At 44.2% G+C, this 19,000-nt stretch overlaps 1 protein-coding gene across 2 annotated transcripts in view; it reads right to left on the bottom strand.

Annotated features, from left to right (window-relative positions):
- Window positions 1–10,869: 10,869 nt before the first annotated feature.
- Window positions 10,870–19,000, bottom strand: part of aacs (acetoacetyl-CoA synthetase) — a 78,025-nt gene continuing 69,894 nt past the window's right edge. For both annotated transcript variants that reach the window (XM_063195069.1, XM_063195068.1), the window contains 5 exons: window positions 17,787–17,912; window positions 16,672–16,741; window positions 15,834–15,892; window positions 14,684–14,886; window positions 10,870–14,214 (listed from right to left, as the gene is read on the bottom strand). In XM_063195069.1, the coding sequence (XP_063051139.1) occupies window positions 14,077–14,214; window positions 14,684–14,886; window positions 15,834–15,892; window positions 16,672–16,741; window positions 17,787–17,912 (596 nt within the window). In that variant the 3' untranslated portion in view covers window positions 10,870–14,076. The remainder of the gene's footprint in view (window positions 14,215–14,683; window positions 14,887–15,833; window positions 15,893–16,671; window positions 16,742–17,786; window positions 17,913–19,000) is intronic.

The raw sequence follows: 19,000 nt of genomic DNA on the forward strand, positions 1-19,000 counted from the left end.
TTCATGTTCCAAAGGGGATTTTCTTTTTCTTGTTGTCTTTTTTTATGTGTGGCGTATGAAGCAGCGTGCGCTCTCTCTCAACCTGCAGATTTTTGCTCGCTTGTTCACTCGCTGCTGCCATGCGTCGAGCACATGACTTCCCCCGGAATTTCCCAGCGCCCTCGCAATAGAGCGTGTTATTTTTAGACCAATTAAAAACTTCCATTCTTTTGCTTTGTGGGTGGTTGGTGGGTTTCCTTCCATTTGCGTCCTTCAACGGAGATCATTGTGGTGAAGGACACCGATAAACTCTTGAAAGACTATTATTGGTCGAAGAAATTCACTCACACTGCTTCCAATGTTTTTTAATGATATTTCTCCCTTTTTATACTTTCAACAAAATATGTAAATTTCCCCTGGGGGCATGATTATGTTTGAAAGTGGTCCTGCTAGGAAAATCCCTCTCAACACCCTTCATTAGTGCTTTGCGTATCGATTTCTTGTTCCTTGCGAGCTGAAAGGTGAAACATTCAAGTCCTTCAAACACACTTTGTTTACCGTGAAATACAACACAAATCTCTAAGCTAACACCGGGACTAACACTCTGTGCATCTCTCCACTAAGATGGTGGACTTTGCAGTCCATCTCCATGTCTGTTTATCTATGAGCCGGTACGGGTACACACACACATGTATGCGACAAGCTGGCCATTCACAAGGCGATAATGAAGGGATCAGGTGCACATACACACACACACTTTATCCCTCTGGATACACGGGAGGAGGCACTTCCTTTAAAATACACAAGCACATGCATTGACACACAGACAGACAAATAGACACATACACACATATACGCAATCCACACGACCACACAAATGCACACAGAATAATCACACACACACACACACACACACACACACACACACACACACACACACACACACACACACACACACACACACACACACACACACACACACACACACACACACACAGGCATGAAATTACTGAGCAATATATGCAAGCCAGAGTATTAAGCATTAACTTTTACCATTTCCCCAAAAAATGCATTTTTTAAAGGGATGAGAAGGCTCATGCATCTGGCCGATATATTCATAAGGTGGTACGGCGGTGTTACGGCTGCGTTGTGGTTTCGTTATCGTCCTAATCCAGACAGGCTTTAGCAAATGTGCTGACTCCCTCAGCATTGCAAGCCCCTCTCTCTCTCTCTCTCTCTCTCTCTCTCTCTCTCTCTCTCTCTCTCTCTCTCTCTCTCTCTCTCTCTGCTTCGTCCAAATCACAAACAGATCCCACTGCTCCTCGTGTATGTAAACATTACAGGAGGAGTTTTATACGGCCAGGTACTGCATTCAGTGGGCCCTGTCATCCTCTCAGCTGGCATCAACAACTCTGGGAGATGGAGAGAGAGAGAGAGAGGATGAGAGAGAGGGTGAGAGAGAGGGTGAGAGAGAGAGAGAGAGAGAGAGAGAGAGAGAGAGACAGAGAGAAAAAAACAGACAGGAAGATGGACAGATGAGAAGGGAACAGTCAGAGTGAGAGAGGGTGAAGATAAAGAAATGGAGAAAAAGAGAGTCAGAGAGAGGTTTATATATATATATATATACATACTGTATAAGAGTGATATATATATATATATATATATATATAAGAGAGAGAGACGTGAGGGGACCTTGCCTCGTCCTGCTATGGTTGCTGTACCTCAACGTGGCGCAGAATGGCACACGTATTTGCCAGCTTTGTGATGGAGCACAGCAAAAACAAACAGTAAACAAAGCTCAAAGCGAACCACGGCCGCTCGTTCCATCTCTCCATCATAGTGGTGCGGTGGGTGACAGTTGTACAACGCTAATTGTTTCTGATCAAAGCCCGGCCATCCGTGCCAATTATGTGCATTAATGCAGCCACAGTGAACACTGCTGCCAGAGTGAGGAGATGGCGATCAGGGCCGCTGACAGCTTTGGCTGGGTCCAGGAAAAAGTCCTCTGAAAGGGCCCCCCACCCAATACATTCAATGTAATGAGGACCCAATTATGGGCCCCCAATCTCCCTGGGACCGGAACAACTTACCCCTTTGTCCCCCCTGTCAGCTTCCCTGATGGCGATGAGTGCGGATGAAATGCGAGGCCATCAAACAATGTCAAAGGCAGCAGGCAAACAGGCAACAGTCACTTAATCGAGAGGAGGAGAGCCGTCAAGCGGCATGGTGATTAGAGCAATGGGAAGCATTGGGTAGAAGGGCCTCAATCAGAATGGTGCTAGGCTGGAGTGTGTGTGTGGGCGTGTCGTGTGTGTATGTGTGTACGTATGGGAGACAGAGAGAGAATCTGTGCGCGTGTGTGCGTGTGTGTGGTTAGGGATGAGGGTGGGAAGGAGGCTCTGATATTTTGTGTTTTTTGTCGTTTTTGTTGTTATTTCAAGTAGTCCAGGCTCCAACCTGTTTATGTGTGTGCATCTGTGTGTGTGGAGGTTTGCAGGTTTGTGTGTGTGTGTGTGTGTGTGTGTGTGTGTGTGTGTGTGTGTGTGTGTGTGTGTGTGTGTGTGTGTGTGTGTGTGTGTGTGTGTGTGTGTGTGTGTGTGTGTGTGTCTGTGTCTGTGTGTGTATGTGCACGTGTGTGCACCTGTGTGTGTATGTGCATGTGTGTGCGCATGTGTGTGTATGTGCATGTGTGTCCATCCCTCCTCACTTCTGGCTCCCCATTTTATTTTCCATTTACCTAAGGGGGAAAAAAAAACTTCTGACCTTGGCAGAGCCATCTTTTCCAAACCAGTGGGTGCTCCAATCTGGGCCCGGCCACTGCTGGCTGGCTGGCTGGCTGGCTGGCTGGCTGGGAACACCTATGTGTGTTTATCTGCGGCCGGATTAGAGCCAGCTGTCTCCAGGAACCCCTGTCTAAAAAATGCAAAGAGGATTTTCAGTGAATCGCTCGCCGTTCCCTAATTCTGAAGTACTGAGGTCTATTTGGGCTTTTTTATTTATTTATTTATTTGTTTATGTAGGCTATTTATTTATTTTACATCCACCACCCCAAAATGAATAAACAATGTGAGCTCTTTGAAAACTGGAGTTGGTTGTTTCTCAAAGGTGGCTTCTTACTTCTCGTTCTGTGATTGCATATTGGAACTCATGTTTACTATTTCACGTTTACTATTATTGGTATTAGTATTAGTAGTAGCAGTAGTAGTAAGCAATTTTTGTCCATTACTATTGCTAGATTTTCCATTTTGAGGCCTTGTCAGCAGCCTCTTTGATGCTCTTGATGACTAGTGCACAGCTGACCTTTAGTTCCATTGTAATGGAAAGCAATATTGTAGTCCTAGACCCTGTGTCTCGGAAGCATCATTGCAAGGCAGTTAGGAACTGACTAGGTTTCCAATGGGAAATTGTTGTCATAAACACACCCCTGGTCTGGTCGCTGTCCATGGTCCTGAATCTAACCACAGTATTCCCTTCATAAAAAACATCCACTCGTCACTGTCTCCAACCCTGGCTGCACTGCCTTTACACGACTACAGTATGCTCCTTTGCTATTCTGCCCTTCACATAAAAAAGGAAACAATGGAATAAAATGATCTCAAAATGTGTTCTGTTATCAAGCCCAATTAGTATTAAGTCGATTATTCATAGGTGGTTGTTTTGCTACTCTTTATCATCACAGTTTTGCAGATCAATACTTTTATTTAACTTCATATTTTGAGATATATGGCATTAAATAGACTAATTCTACCTATGTAGAGCAGTACTGTTATAAGGTAATATCATTTGCAATGTCACATGTCCTGTTTACCGCTATCCATGGTCCTGAACCTATTGCCTGTTGGCTCTCACATATAATCAACATCACATCTTCCAAACTTTTCAATGGTTTTGTAGATACTGTTTGGATTAAATCCAATGTTCTGAAGGGGGGGAACATGATAGCCAACACTGTAGAGACCGGCGTGGGAAAATGGAGAATCTCTATGTGGCGCAGCGGGGATAGTCTGTGTTTGTGTACGTACTCTCCAAGGTTTTGTAAGGTCTAGCCATTCACTCAAGACAGAACGCAAGACCCCAAGAAAAGAGGCCAGCGGAGGCCAGGCATGCCATTTTCTTCACAAATTTATTTTGTTAATGCCATCTTCTCGGCAGTCCTGCGAGGGGGCAAGAGAAAAGTAATCTGAAGATGCAATCACAGCCTCGGCCGACCCTGAACTCCATCAGAAATAGCAAGCACAGACAGGATGTTCTCAGGTCATGAATGTGACACTTTCTTACTTCCCGTGGAAAAAAATAATCTTCTAACAATTTTAATGTGTGGACATGTCTGTGTGTGTGTGTATCTGTCTCGATGACCGACTCTCATGAGGAGTCATACCAGAATAACATGGAAAATGTTCTTGTCTGCACTATATGTTACATGTGTATAAAATGCTTAATTACACTGATGAGTCCTCCCAAAATCACAAACCTATAGAAAGCTGCAAACAGAACACAGAGAGAGAGAGAGAGAGAGAGAGAGAGAGAGAGAGAGAGAGATTCCAAGCAATCACCTCTTGGAGAAACTCTGACCTACCACATCTTGTACTACGCTCGATGAGATGATGCAGCAGTGACAGAAATGGGTCACATCATCATGACAACGGGGAGAACTCTTCAATCACATTTTGCACATTTTGATTGCTGCTGTGTGGGCCTTCCAGAAGTGTAGATCAGACTACTGTGGACTAGGGCCTTGATAACACTGACGCTGCACAATGACATGATCTGTTAGTTTAAAAACATATAGGCCTACCTGGCCTTGTTTACAGACATATAGGCCTACTTGGTAGGCTATCCAGTACGTGGCAGGCCTACAGCCATTGGTTGTTGAGGCGTGTTTGTCGAATCAATTCCAAAGTCTGGGGTCTCATTTCTGTGGCACACTCTGTTTTCTGACACGCAAATCAATGCACACTTGTTTGTACGTTTGATGGGGGCGGGGCAAGAAGCTGATGCTGCAATGAATGTAAAAGTTGAGCGCAAACAATTTAAAGTCTGCCGTGGCGATAGACCAAGAGTAGTCTAATAATGTCAACAGCAGCATGGAAACATGAATAGTACGCTTGGTAGGACTAAGTCACGGCACATTACGTTTAATCAGAAAATGATTTAAGATAATCACCTGTTAATTGATTTTCATTGACACACTACTCCATTCCCAGACTCCAGTGCCCCGCTCTCAGTGATCATCCGACTGCGTAATGCATCCAAACAAGCATTCGGGCAAGTTTTTAACAAGTGGGTGATGACTGCACGCCTCGCTAAATCGAATTTGCTGATAAGTGGCCACTCGCACAGCAGCACAAAGCATGTTCTCTCCGTGGTTTATTCTTTTCATTTCTTTTTTTTGTCCATCTCCCGTTCCCAGCTCTGCCTGTCTGCCTGGCCCTGCCCTACTGCTCTCCACGTCGCATTCATTTCCACAAATAATGCTTGCACTTTCCACTTCCCTGTAAAATGAACATGGCGATGTCACGCTGAACAGAGATTACAGGTTGAGTGAGAGCAATTCGCGAGGAGGCACGCGCGGGCGTTTCAATCAAGTCTGGCCGATAACACTTCACACGTCGCCGGCTTTTACCCGCAGACTAGGTCTACCACTCACTCCGTTGTATACTATTTCTGTCGTTGTGTGATATGGTCTTAAAATGGGACCGGTTTAAGATGTCCTCGTCCAATCACCAACCCAATGAGTGTATCTGTATTGAAACGGTGTTTTCTTGCGAACCGATGCAGAGGGCCTGTTCCTTCTGTCTGTGCGATTGAGATAGCCTAGTGTTTTGATCACAATGCAGAGAAGAGAGAGGTTAGAGACTGATGAAAAAGACTAAGCAGTCGTACCTGATCATTTAAGCAGCATAAATGAATGGAGGTGCGTAATAATCTTTGAAGGGTGATTTCTCCCCATTTGTATATATGCCGCTATTCCGATATGCCGCTATTCCGACATTGATGTCTATTGTCGGAATACCAGCACTTTTAGCACCACGATAGGCCATTTCTATGGTTTGTGCTACGTTGCCGAGCTTTCATCAGTTTAGGGAGAGTGCATGCATTTATCTTAAGCCTAACCCTAACCCTAACCCTACGGCATGTCGGATGTCGGAATAGCGGTTCCATGCTCCTACACACGGAATTGTTTTCCGTGATGGACACACGGAAGTGCTTTTTCCATATTACCACACCTCTAGGTTTCCACAATCGTGTGTTTTTCTAATTTCAAAGATTTTTTTCCTCAAAAAACATTTGCTTACTGACAGGTTAGGGTTAGGGACGGTTTTGGTCTGGGCATAGCTTGTATTCTTTCGTTTATTACATGAATTTCATAGCCTATTGACCAACTGGAAAAGGTATATCTTAAAACCGTCTTTACTGACAGGTTAAGGTTGGTGATTGTTTTGGTCAGGCACAACTTGAATTGCTCTTGCATTCTTTTATTTACTATTAGAAGTTGGTATCTATTTTCTAATGATAGACTTAGCAAAGTGCTGTGGGAATAGAAAGCAATTCTGTGAGTCAATCACAGAAAACAATTCCATGTCCAGAGGCACGGAATTTTGACAAAATCCGTGAAACTGACACGGATTTCGTGTCCCAAAGATCAGTGTCCATTCCACGGAATTCTGAGAGATCAGGCTGATTTTAGATAATGTAGCTGATCTAATTGCAGTAGCCTAATTATGTTTCACTGCCAATACCATGACGACACAATCATGGTATAGCCCCCATTGTCCTCTTTTGATGCCTGCTCTGTATATTTTTACAGTGTTAATTCAACACACAGGGAGTAAGACAGGCACTACAACATGGGTGTTACATTTGACACTGTAAGTGCTGAATTAACACAGCCAAATGTATTGTGTGGCCTCATCTTGCAGAGTTCTCTCTCTCTCTCTCTCTCTCTCTCTCTCTCTCCCCAATAGTGCAAGCCTTCATCCTCTCCACTCCCAACACCCCGCCACCACCACACACACACACACACACACACACACTGTCACAAGCACCTCTCAGACAGTAATTGATTGATATGGCGCTAGCACAGGGCCGCCTGCACCTGCCAAAGCAAGCCATCTGTGGTCCAATTAGACGGCCATCTGACGCACGCCTATGCGCACCTGTCTCTACCTGCCGGATGCTGGGCCGCGACCAGAGACCCGATGCCGACGAGGCGAGACGAGAGCCCAGAAACTAGTGGGCCATGACAATAAGGTGAGGCAACTGCGAATTACACTACACCGGTTGACCATGACAATAAGGTGAGCACGACAACTCGGCCGTGACGGTAGGTCAGCAACGCAGCTAGTTGACCATGATAACAAGTGAATTCATGTGAGCCATGCCATCACCTGAGGTATCAACCTTTACAAACAGCTACTACCTGGGTGCACAGACAACAAGAGCCCAGAAACTAGTGGGCCATGACAATAGGTTTGTTGTGACAGTGTTTGCTTTCTTAACTATATTGTATGTCTAACTGTCCTAAAGGTTCCAATTTGTCGCTAGTGTCATATGTTGGAACCTCCACCCAACCTGCATTGGAAACAAATTCCACCTGTGGTGCAGAGTGGTGATTAAAGATTCATTCATCTATTCAAACAGCAGCAAGTTGACCATGATAACAAGTTAATTCATGTGAGCAGTGCTTGACTGAGGTTATTTATGGCTCTTTGGTAGGATCCAACTGACTGTCCTCCTCTTTCTAAAGACCGTTCCTGCCACTCTGAGTCCAAGACACTTGTTTTTTTTCTCAAACTGTAGTACTCCTATGAATGTTACGTGGTCAAAAAGAGCAAAACAAAAAGTAAACAGAAAAGACTGGCCACCCAGCTGTTCCTAGGGGGCTTTCATTTTTCTCTGTTCACAATTTGTCTTGAGTAAAAAATGCCTTCCAGATATTGGTTAGCATATTGTAGGTTGCTTGCCTTTCCAATCCTGGCTTGGACTGTGTTGCTGACCTACTGTCATATTTCCATGCTCAACTACTTGCAGTCGCCTCAACTATTGCCATGTCCCACTATTCTCTCTGCTCTCATTGGCTAGCTGTTTGTAAAGGTTGACACAACCTCAAAGGTGATCCATGCAGCATGTGCCTCTCCTAGTGTTGTGACGTTCGAGAAGGAATCGATTATTTTGACTCCCATTGCCCAACTTCCATTGCCATTGTGACACTGCACACAACATAATTGCATTTATGCCTCACCTGTGCAAGAGGGCAGCCACCAATGGCGCCTGAAAGGGAGCTAGTGGCGGGACGCTACCATGTTCAGGGTACCTCATGTAGGTTATGGAGGAGGGTGAATGAGAGCATTGGTTAATTACTCCCCCCAACAACCTGGCGGGTCGGGAGGTTAACCGGCAACCTTTGGGCTACAAGTCTGATGCCATAGCCACTTACCCATGACTGGAAATTGCAGATCCTCAACTCAAATGAAAAGACCACTCAACTTGACAGCTCAGACCTCAAACCTGGAGGATCATTACCTACCTCCATAAAGGGATATCAAACAGGCAGGTAAAGTGTGACTGAGTCATCCAGCCCCCATGTACAGTGCCCTCCATAATTATTGGCACCCCTGGTTGAGATGTGTTAAAAGCCTTAAAATAAATTCAGTGTTTATTGCAGAAGAATACTGTCACACTGAAAATTGTAGGAAAATGTAACCTTCAACTCAAATGAATTGTAAGAAAATAAAAAAATCCCTGACTAAAAATTATTATTTTTCATTAAATCACCTGTTCCACAATTATTGGCACCCTTAACAATTCCCAGGAAATAAATATAATTGAAGCATTTCTGTCATTTCTACAGTAGTTTACAAAGTTTACCAGAGTATGTAGGAACATTTAATTAGTAATTCATCACTTCCTGTTTCCCTGGGGTATAAATATGACGTGACACCGAGGCCATTTCTCTTATCCACTCTTAAACATGGGAAAGACAAAGGAACACAGCATACAAGTGAGGCAGATGTGCGTCGACCTTCACAGGTCAGGCAGAGGCTACAAGAAGATTGCCACTCAACTGCAGCTGCCCATATCCACTGTGAGAGGAATAATTAAGAAGTTCAAAACAACTGGAACAGTGGTAAACAAGCCTGGACGAGGACCCAAGTTTATTTTGCCACCACGCACAGTGAGGAGGATGGTAAGAGAAATCAAAAGATCTCCAAAGCTCACTGTTACAGAATTACAACAAATGGTAGCATCCTGGGGTCACAAAGTCTCCATTTCAACCATCAGGCGCTGTCTACACGCCAACAAGCTGTTTGGGAGGCATGCACGGAGAAAACCTTTCCTCACTCACAATCATAAACGCAAGCGTCTGGAGTTCGCCAAGCGGTATTGGGGCTTCAACTGGGACCGTGTGCTTTGGTCAGATGAGACCAGGATTGAGCTTTTTGGCAACAAACACTCTAAGTGGGTCTGGCATACCACGAAAGATGCGCATGCTGAAAAGCACCTCATACCCACTGTGAAGTATGGGGGTGGGTCAGTGATGCTGTGGGGCTGTTTCGCTTCCAAAGGCCCTGGGAACCTTGTTAGGGTGCATGGCATCATGAATGCTTTGAAATACCAGGACATTTTAAATCAAAATCTGTTGCCCTCTGCCCGAAAGCTGCAGCTGGGTCGTCACTGGGTCTTTCAGCAAGACAATGACCCTAAACATATGGCCAAATCTACACAGAAATGGTTCACCAGACACAAAATCAAGCTCCTCCCATGGCCATCTCAGTCCCCTGACCTCAACCCCATTGAGAACCTCTGGGGTGAGCTGAAGAGGAGAGTACAGAGGAGAGGACCCAGGTCTCTGGATGATTTAGAGAGATTCTGCAAAGAGGAATGGCTGAAGATCCCTCTTTCTGTCTTTTCCCATCTTGTGAAACATTATAGGAGAAGATTAGGTGCTGTTTTGTTGGCAAAAGGGGGTTGTACAAAATATTAACACCAGGGGTGCTAATAATTGTGACACACATTATTTGATGTCAAATAATGATTTCTTTATGTGGGATTTTTTCCCCACTTGATAAATGCACTTGTATTGAAGGTTGGATTTTTCTCTTTTTTTCCATTAAGGTCCCATATTATTTAGAAAAAAAATAAAATAATTGGAAGCTAAAAAACACATCTCAACCAGGGGTGCCAATAATTATGGAGGGCACTGTATATAGGCGCCCCACACACAATCCGTAGATATATGACTTTGGGGTCCATTTGGAGCTGATTGTACAAAGGGCCCACAATTTGCCGCTACGCCCCTGGCCTCACACACCTTCTGGGAATCTTTTGGCCCGGGAACTCACCAAACAAGACCCAATAGAAATGCAAATACAGAGGAGGACATGGAAGAGCATACTGTACTGGTGACACTCTTAAGAAGAAAAGAAGCAATAACAAAATAAGCTCTGACATGGAATCCAAAAGAAACAGGGGCAGACGAAGAAACAAGAAGAAAGAAGTGCTGAAATGCAAATTGGGTCTATCTGTTTCTAACTGCTTGCAATTGTGTGCCGTTAACATATGGATGACATTGTGCGTCTGTGTTGGAGGTAAGTTTGCATAAATATGGTGTATGAACCCCCTTGCTTATACTGTAGGAATGTGGTTCCAGGACTTGATCATGAAAAATGGTTGCAGATCATCACCATCAGCAATTATCAATGCAAGTTGCAGTTTTGTGGTGTGGTTTCTGTAATCACAAATAATGATAGTGACAAATACCCAAACACTCAATAATGGTAAATACAAAAGTAATGAGAAATAAACGCATCACCTCAAACAGCATACACTTACAAGAGCATTGTGGCAGAGTGGCCCCAATCAAAATCACAGGAGTCATAAAACAGGGGATATTGTTACAACATTTTTTTTATTTAGTTTTAATAGAATATGCATCTTCGGGTCCATATAATTTACTTTATGCAGTCCTCTGAAAGACACTATATTCATAAATATTTATTCTCTAGGCAAGTACCACATTTTTCACAGTAAAATGAAAAAACAATATTGTCAAAACAAAATTGAAGCCATCTAGCAGAACACTTGCTTAATGGTTTAAAACTAATTTTTGAAACATTTAAATTTACATCAACATACAAGGTAAGTTTGACATTCACATGAATGAGTAATTAATTTTAGATTCAAGGACCAGTGTTACACGTCTTCAGCTGCTATTTAACCATAATAATAATAATAAAAAAAATGAACATAAACAAAAACAGGATCGACGACGACATCATAGGAATGTCATGATTGGGATGTAGCGAGAGATCTGCCGAGTCGACGTCCTTACAACTACATCTCAGAGTAGTCTTCTCACATAATTAACCCTTCACGAAATGCCAGAAAAATAAAACAGAACGGACTTCTATAAACCTGTCAAAAGCTAACCGTCAAAATTAAACAAACAAACAAAAATCAACCATTGTGTATCGCTAAGTAGCTAGCTGTCAGTTCGATCCCTTCACCAGCCGGACGAGGAGGTAAAGTCACATGTATGCCAGTCATCCAGGTTACGTAGTATATCAGCAGCAAACATTCAGGGGAGCGACAAAACAGTCCACTCTGGATATACATACGAACATACGTTACGTATATACAAAATATAGAAACACTAAAACCGTTTTTACACACCGCTGGGAATACCCAGCAGTGGCGTCAACATGCATTTAGCATTAGCATTATAGTGCAATGGTCACAAAGGCTGGACTGGTCAGAGGGTAGGAGGAAGAGCTGGAGAGGAGAAGAGAAGAAAGACGAGATGAATGATGACTATAAATATTATGGACCTAACATTTTCACAAAAGGAAAGAACAAAAAAAAAGTAAATCACCAAAAACACCACTTAGCCAACTTAGCGCCAATTGTAGTGTAGTGCCATTGTTGGAAGTCTGCCTGTAGAAAGCCTTTGCCATCATGTAGAGGAGATGAAGGCAACACAGACCCATATATAGTGCACTGAGAGATGATATACTATAGGTAAGAAATTCATCATTTGGGTCATCATTTGGGATAACTGTACACTATGAGACGAGAACAGCAATACATGGCAGGAAAGCCATAAAGTCTAGCATACTGGAGCACCAAGTAACATGCTTTGATGACTATAATCAGGAAATAATGCGCTTGGTTTAGCAGGTTAGGCGTTACGGCCAACCGAATGACAACGGCCTACAAACACATTCTGATGGATTTTCACTGCAAGAGGCGACTAAAAAGTACACTGACTGCATATTATAATATAATATATTATATAAAAAACATCAAGTCCCTTTTTTATATGTCCACTTCAAGTCTGTAAACAAAGTGGTCCCTCCTCTGATGAAACCAACAGTGAGCTATTATCTATTTTTTTTTATTTTTTTTCATATCCCCTGCAGATAGATGAGGTTTGGGCCTGGTCCACAATATATTTACAGAACAAAAGAAAAAGAGAAAAACCAAACAAATAGCTCAAGGGAACTCATTAAGTTTCAAATCTAATGTGTGTTAGTGTAAAAAATATATATATGAGAGGAAGGAAGAAAATCAGACAGCGCTTCACGATTTGGCAGAGGCTGCTCAAAGAGACACCAGACAGGGAAACTGGAGACGGGACGCGGACTGGGAAAGCCTCCGACATATAAAACCCCTCCCCACACAGCACCAGTCCTACGCACACCTTAAAGTGTATCGCCAAACATTTTAGGCTTCTTAATTGAACTCAACATGATTACGCTGTGTGTTTGATTGCAACATTTTTCATTTTTCTTCTTCGTTACACTGACACGGGATGAAAACAAAGATCTCCTATGAGGAATCTCGTATTGAAGCTCCTGAGTGTAAGGAGAACTGTCTCTGCTCAAACGAATACGAATACGCGGACCCGCACAACCACGCACGCCAGCACACACAAAAGTTGACAGAGACCGGTAAAGAGAGATAGAGGGAAAGAGGTAGAGAGAGAGAGCAAGAGATAGGGAGAGCATACTAGAGAAACAGAGCGAGAAAGAGTAAGAGCAGGTGAAAAAGAGAGAGAGAGAGAGAGAGAGAGAGAGAGAGAGAGAGAGAGAGAGAGAGAGAGAGAGAGAGAGAGAGAGAGAGAGAGAGAGAGAAAGATACAGAGAGAGAAACCCAGACCAAGCCCTCGTTCTGTATTTCAACATTTATATGATGCAAGCATAACTCTCCACACTCTCCCAGGTACAGCAGTAGGCGTCTAGTTGCCCATCAGAGGCTTTAATGTATGGGTCCCTCACAGGGCTGTAGAAAACTCTGCATGCCAGCTGAGACAGTAACAACCCAGCCGCGCACTCCTGAGATGGAGCCCCAACCCACTAAAACCGAAACCCAATCCTCCATTCCATTCCCCCCTTCCCAAACCACGTTAAAACTCACCAGAGTCTGAGAGAGGCAACTGTGGAAGGAAAAGGAAAACTCAACTTTGGGGGATAAAAATAGACTTCAATAAAAGGGGAGTTTAGTGTTTTAGAGAGAGAGAGAGAGAGAGAGAGTGTGTGTGTGTGTGTGTGTGTGTGTGTGTGTGTGTGTGTGTGTGTGTGTGTGTGTGTGTGTTGCACAGAGCGGTATAGCTGATATGGGATACCCCACCAATGTGGGTGAGTTTTGTGTTGTGTGTCTGTGTGTACACTGTATTGGCAGATAAATGATACCATAATATTCCACCTGGGGTAAAAGTTTATGGGCTATTGGCCACTAATCCTGTAGGATAGCTACACAGCCTCTGGAGAGAGAGAGAGATGAAGATGAGGATGAAGATGAAAGGGACTTCTGGGAATAAAATTGTACCATGAAAACGTCAAAACTCCCAGCATGCCCCCCTGAACAAGGCGGACAGGTATTTTTGCAGCAAGTTAAAAAAAATAAACATAGTAATAACATTAATTAATAATAATAACAATAAAAAACAAAAACAAAACAAAAACAGCAACTTCACTAGTCAGTTTTTGCGAGGTTCTCTTTTCGCCTTATATCTCTTGGTTCCCGTTTCAAGGACACATATACTATATGTAATGTAATGAACTGTATGTACTATGTGGACATGGGTGGGTCGAGTCTTTAGAAGTTCTGCAGCTGCGGCAGGTTCTTGAAGAGGTCCAGAGAGTCAGGGTTGGAGAAGGCACCGCGCTGGGTCACGTCTTTCCCCGCGATCACCTGCTTCACGGCCACCTCCACCTTCTTACCGCTGATGGTGTACTGTGGGGAGAGCAGGGGAGGGGAGAAAACGGGACATTGGGGTCAGAAAAGGGCAGAATGTGGGGCAGCCCTGGACTAACGGTTGAGGAGATTAAGGGCTTTAGAATATTTTAGAGTATTTTTATTCATTTACAAACAATTTAACACAACATTTCCCAGTCATGTATAGACATTTCCTAATGTTCTCTGCATTATTTACTAAATGTTATTATTATTTTTTTTTTAAATAATAATAGGCTTTTATGCCTTTATTTTATAGGACAGTCTGAGATGGTGACAGGAAGCCAGTGGGACAGAGAGACGGGGTGGGATCGAGAAATGACCCCGTCCGGACTCCAACCGGGGTCCCCGTGGGCATGCAAGCCCAAATGTGGGGGGCTTAGCGTACTAAATGTTATTAATGCGTTTTAAGCAGACATTCTCATAAAGTGACACGCAAAGATCCACCCATGCCTTCCTCTAGTCTTACCGGAATGTCGCTGGTCTCGAGCAGCAGGGCGGGCACGTGGCGTGCGGTGAGCGCGCTCCTGATGGCCACACGGATCCTCTGCACCAGCTCCTCGCTGAAGGGCCTGTTGGGAGCCATCTTGAGGAACAGGATGACGCGCTCCTCGCCGTCGTTGTTGTACTGGGGAACGCATAAGCTGTCGGACACCTCCTCGAAGGCTTCCACTGTGGTGAGGTGAGGGGGGGAAATAAAGAGGGATACTTAAGTTCAGACCAGGGATGTAGAGACGAATTCTGAGTCCTATGTAGGACTGGGCAATATGACGATATATATCGTTATTGTGATACAAAAGTGTATATCGTGACCTTTCTCCTATATCGTTTATATTGTGATAGTAATTTTATTAGTTGTATACAATTAAATATAATTTTATTACATTTCATGTTGTCACAATACACACTACAAGTTCATGTAACTGTAAAAATAACAATAAAAAGATGAACATGAACAAATAAAGACCAAATAAAGACAATAACTGAAAATGTATGTAATTGTGCTATATCGTGATATCGTTATCGTGATATAAAGTAATCCATATCGTGATTCAGTTTTTTTTCATATCGCCCAGCCCTAGTCCTATGGACAGTCCTATCTGACTTCAATGCACAGTTCCCTCACCCCCACCCCCTATTATAGGTGTTAAAAAATTTAAAACAAAACATGACTTCGTGACAGGCCCCCAATATGTGGGCCATGCAGACCCACTTTACCCCACATTTTGACGCCCCTGCTACATTTGATAAGTTACATAAAGAGAGACAAGGTACATAGGACCTAAATGCTGACTTAAGTGTAAAGAGTCAAGTAAAGATTCATGAGGATTTTCTTTCTTAAATCTGTCATCTCTCAGTGCTCATAGAAGGTCTACTTATGGAAGGTCTAGCTATTAGACTCAGAAAAATAAGGAGCCTATATAATGACATTACAGAAATGCTGTACTAATACGCCACCATTCCGTCTACTACAACGTTTAATATGGTATTAGGGTATAGTCTTGAAGGGGTTATTTTTTTATATTAAATTATTATCAATCATTTAATATCAAAGAGCAAATAAACAACACAATGTCAGCACCAAGATGCTACATAAAATAACAACAACAGGATCTTACCAATGTTATAAATCTCTGCGCTCCCAAATCGGACACCGTTGGGATTTAAAGTTCCGTCACTGAAAAAGTCAAAGTAAAGGTTCAGCAAAAATCAGCTTTATAGTCAATTTAGTCACATGCAATGGTCGTACAAAGGAAGTGAAATGGCTAAAAGTCAAAGTAAAACCCAGCTTTATTGTCAATTTTCTCCCATGCACTGGTCATACTGGTCATTCAAGGATTTGAAATTACGCTGACACAGACACAGACAGAGACATGAACAGCACAACCATATAAGTGCAAGACAGTACAACAATGATGGGTATCATGGGGGCCGCTGGGGGGGGGGGAAAGTGGTACAGATTCTAAGGGCCCAAGCACTGAGAGGGGCCCATAAGGGGGCCCAAGCACTGAGAGGGGCCCTAAGGGGGCCCAAAATTTTAATCTTTCATGGGGCCCAGCATTTCTGGCAGCGCCCCTGACAGGTAATGTACTGTATCCTAGGTGTTAAGTTGATGAGATCAACATTCAGGAGAGTGTAGACCATATGAAGCAATTCACTCGTCTGAGTCGAAAAGGTTATAAAGGGTCGATTAGTTACTGATAATAAAATACTTTTCAAAATGTGAAAGCGTGCTCAATAAATTGAAAACTGTGGCTCTGTGTCTTTCTAAAAGTACTTTTTTAGGAATGTTAACTGAACAGACATAGACAGAGATAATTATTCACAGTCTAAAAAGAGCCAGACAGAGAAGGAAGGAAGAGAGAGAGAGAGAGAGAGAGAGAGAGAGAGAGAGAGAGAGAGAGAGAGAGAGAGAGAGAGAGAGAGAGAGAGAGAGAGAGAGAAATGGAGGTTCACCTTCTTCCCAGCATGACTATGCCGCCCGTCTTTGGATTGATCTTGCAGTAGTCGCCGTGAGCCCAAACACCTGTGAAGATAAGCAAACACACAGACACACACACATGCACTTATCAAAAAGCGTCTCCAGCTGGAGCGATGAGCACTTGTCATATTGCAGCTTCCGCACACATGCTATTGACAGCTTGAGCACACACACGCGATATGCGGGCGCGGGCGCGGGCGCAGACACACACACACACACGCACACACACACACACGCACGCACGCACGCACGCACGCACGCACGCACGCACACACACACGCACGCGCACACTTACGCACACGCACGCACTTACGCACACGCACGCACTTACGCACACGCATATCCCTTGAGTGGCTAGAAGACAAGGGGAAAGGAAAGGAAAGGGAAGGGGGAGAACAGTATTATAGCTGATAGAGAGGGACAGAGGAGGAAGAAAGGAAACGTAAGAGATGGAAAAAGCGAGAGAAAATCCCTCTCATCCCCACCAATTTCTCACCCAGAAATATGGCTGCCAAAAGCAAACACTTGTTTGGCTGGGTGTCTCTCTGTCTGGGTGTGAATTATGAATATAAAGTACTGCAACTCATCCCAGCAGTGGGCCTCAGGACAGCCAGCACACAGCCTTATGAAGGCCGGGACTGGGCCGAACGTTTCCCATCCTAATAGAAAAGGCAGGACACTGCCTAGTGGTAAGCAGAACACGGCCCAATGTCAGCCAGCAATCAGCCAAAAGCCAACCGAGACTCAGCCAGGACTTAACTGTAGCCAGAGCACAGCAGCAATGTAGCAGCCAGCCTACACTGAGCCGAGGGCCATTCCGGACTTAGCCTAATGCCAGACGCCCAAACTAAAGCACACAGGCGCACACACACACACACACACACACACACACACACACACACACACACACACACACACACACACACACACACACCTAATGGCAGGCAGTACAGAACCGAAAGCCAGGCAGGACCCTGGTTGGTTGGCAGGAGAGCAGGGGGAGGGTGTGTGTGTGTGTGTGTGTGTGTGTGTGTGTGTGTGTGTGTGTGTGTGTGTGTGTGTGTGTGTGTGTGTGTGTGTGTAGGTTTACCGGGATAAGAGGAGAAGTAGGCTTTGTGGTATTTGATGCCGCCCTCGTCGTTCCAGAAGTGTGTTGGCTGGCAGGGGATGGGCTTCAGGCAGACCAGCTCCCCACTCTCCCCCCACACCGGCGTCCCTGGTGTAAGAAGACACACACACACACACACGTAAAGGGATGAGTATGCACACACACACACACACACACACACACACACACACACACACACACACACACACACACACACACACACACACACACACACACACACACACACACACACACACAAAGAGGAAGATTTTGGCAGTAAAATGTTTATAACAGGGTTTTTTTTTTGGAGCAAATGGGTAATCATGGCCCAAATACTTTTTCTAGTTGAATGCAATCTGTGGTAAAGCTACAGGCTACAACCAAACTTTAAACACATTCTTAATCCACGCCAGATGCCCAAATTAAAGCAAACACACACACACACACACACACACACACACACATACACACATACACACATACACACATACACACACACACACACACACACACACACACACATACACACACACACACACACACACACACACACTCTCTACTACTCCCCGCGCTGACATCCCTGGTGAAGGAAACCACATACACACAGACTTCCATATTCAGCTGCTGTTGTGAAATGGCTGCCTATTAATGACCAATCAGCCCTCATGAATGCCTCCACATTTGTCTGGTCTAACCTCACAGACATCAGAGCGTGCACACACACCAAACACTCACAAACTCACACACAGACACAGACACAGATACACACACAGTCAACACACACAATCAGTCACACACACACACAGACACACACAACCATGACCAGATTTTTTTTTGGGGGGGGGGGCTAAGATCAGTTGGTCACTAGCACGGGCATACATGTAACTTGCATGGCAGAGAGGAAGGTTGATTGACGAGGGGGCATACATGGGGTATGGGGGGTGGGCAGATTTGCCACCCTATCCTTGTTCCTAGTGACGCACTTGGTTGTCACCTACCAAGCTCCAGGGATCAAATGAATAAAGCACTGTACTGTTTCGCTGTTTCACAGGTTCGATTCTGGCCTGGGGTAATTTCTCGATCCTTCCTCATCTCTCTTTCCCACTCGTTTCCTGTCCCACTTTCCACTGTGCCATCCTAATAAAGCCGGGGGAAAAAACAAGCTCCAGGGCTTGATGGAATGGGAGGCGAACTGG

This window comes from Engraulis encrasicolus, chromosome 3 (assembly GCF_034702125.1).
Source record: "Engraulis encrasicolus isolate BLACKSEA-1 chromosome 3, IST_EnEncr_1.0, whole genome shotgun sequence".
Lineage (NCBI taxonomy): Eukaryota > Metazoa > Chordata > Actinopteri > Clupeiformes > Engraulidae > Engraulis > Engraulis encrasicolus.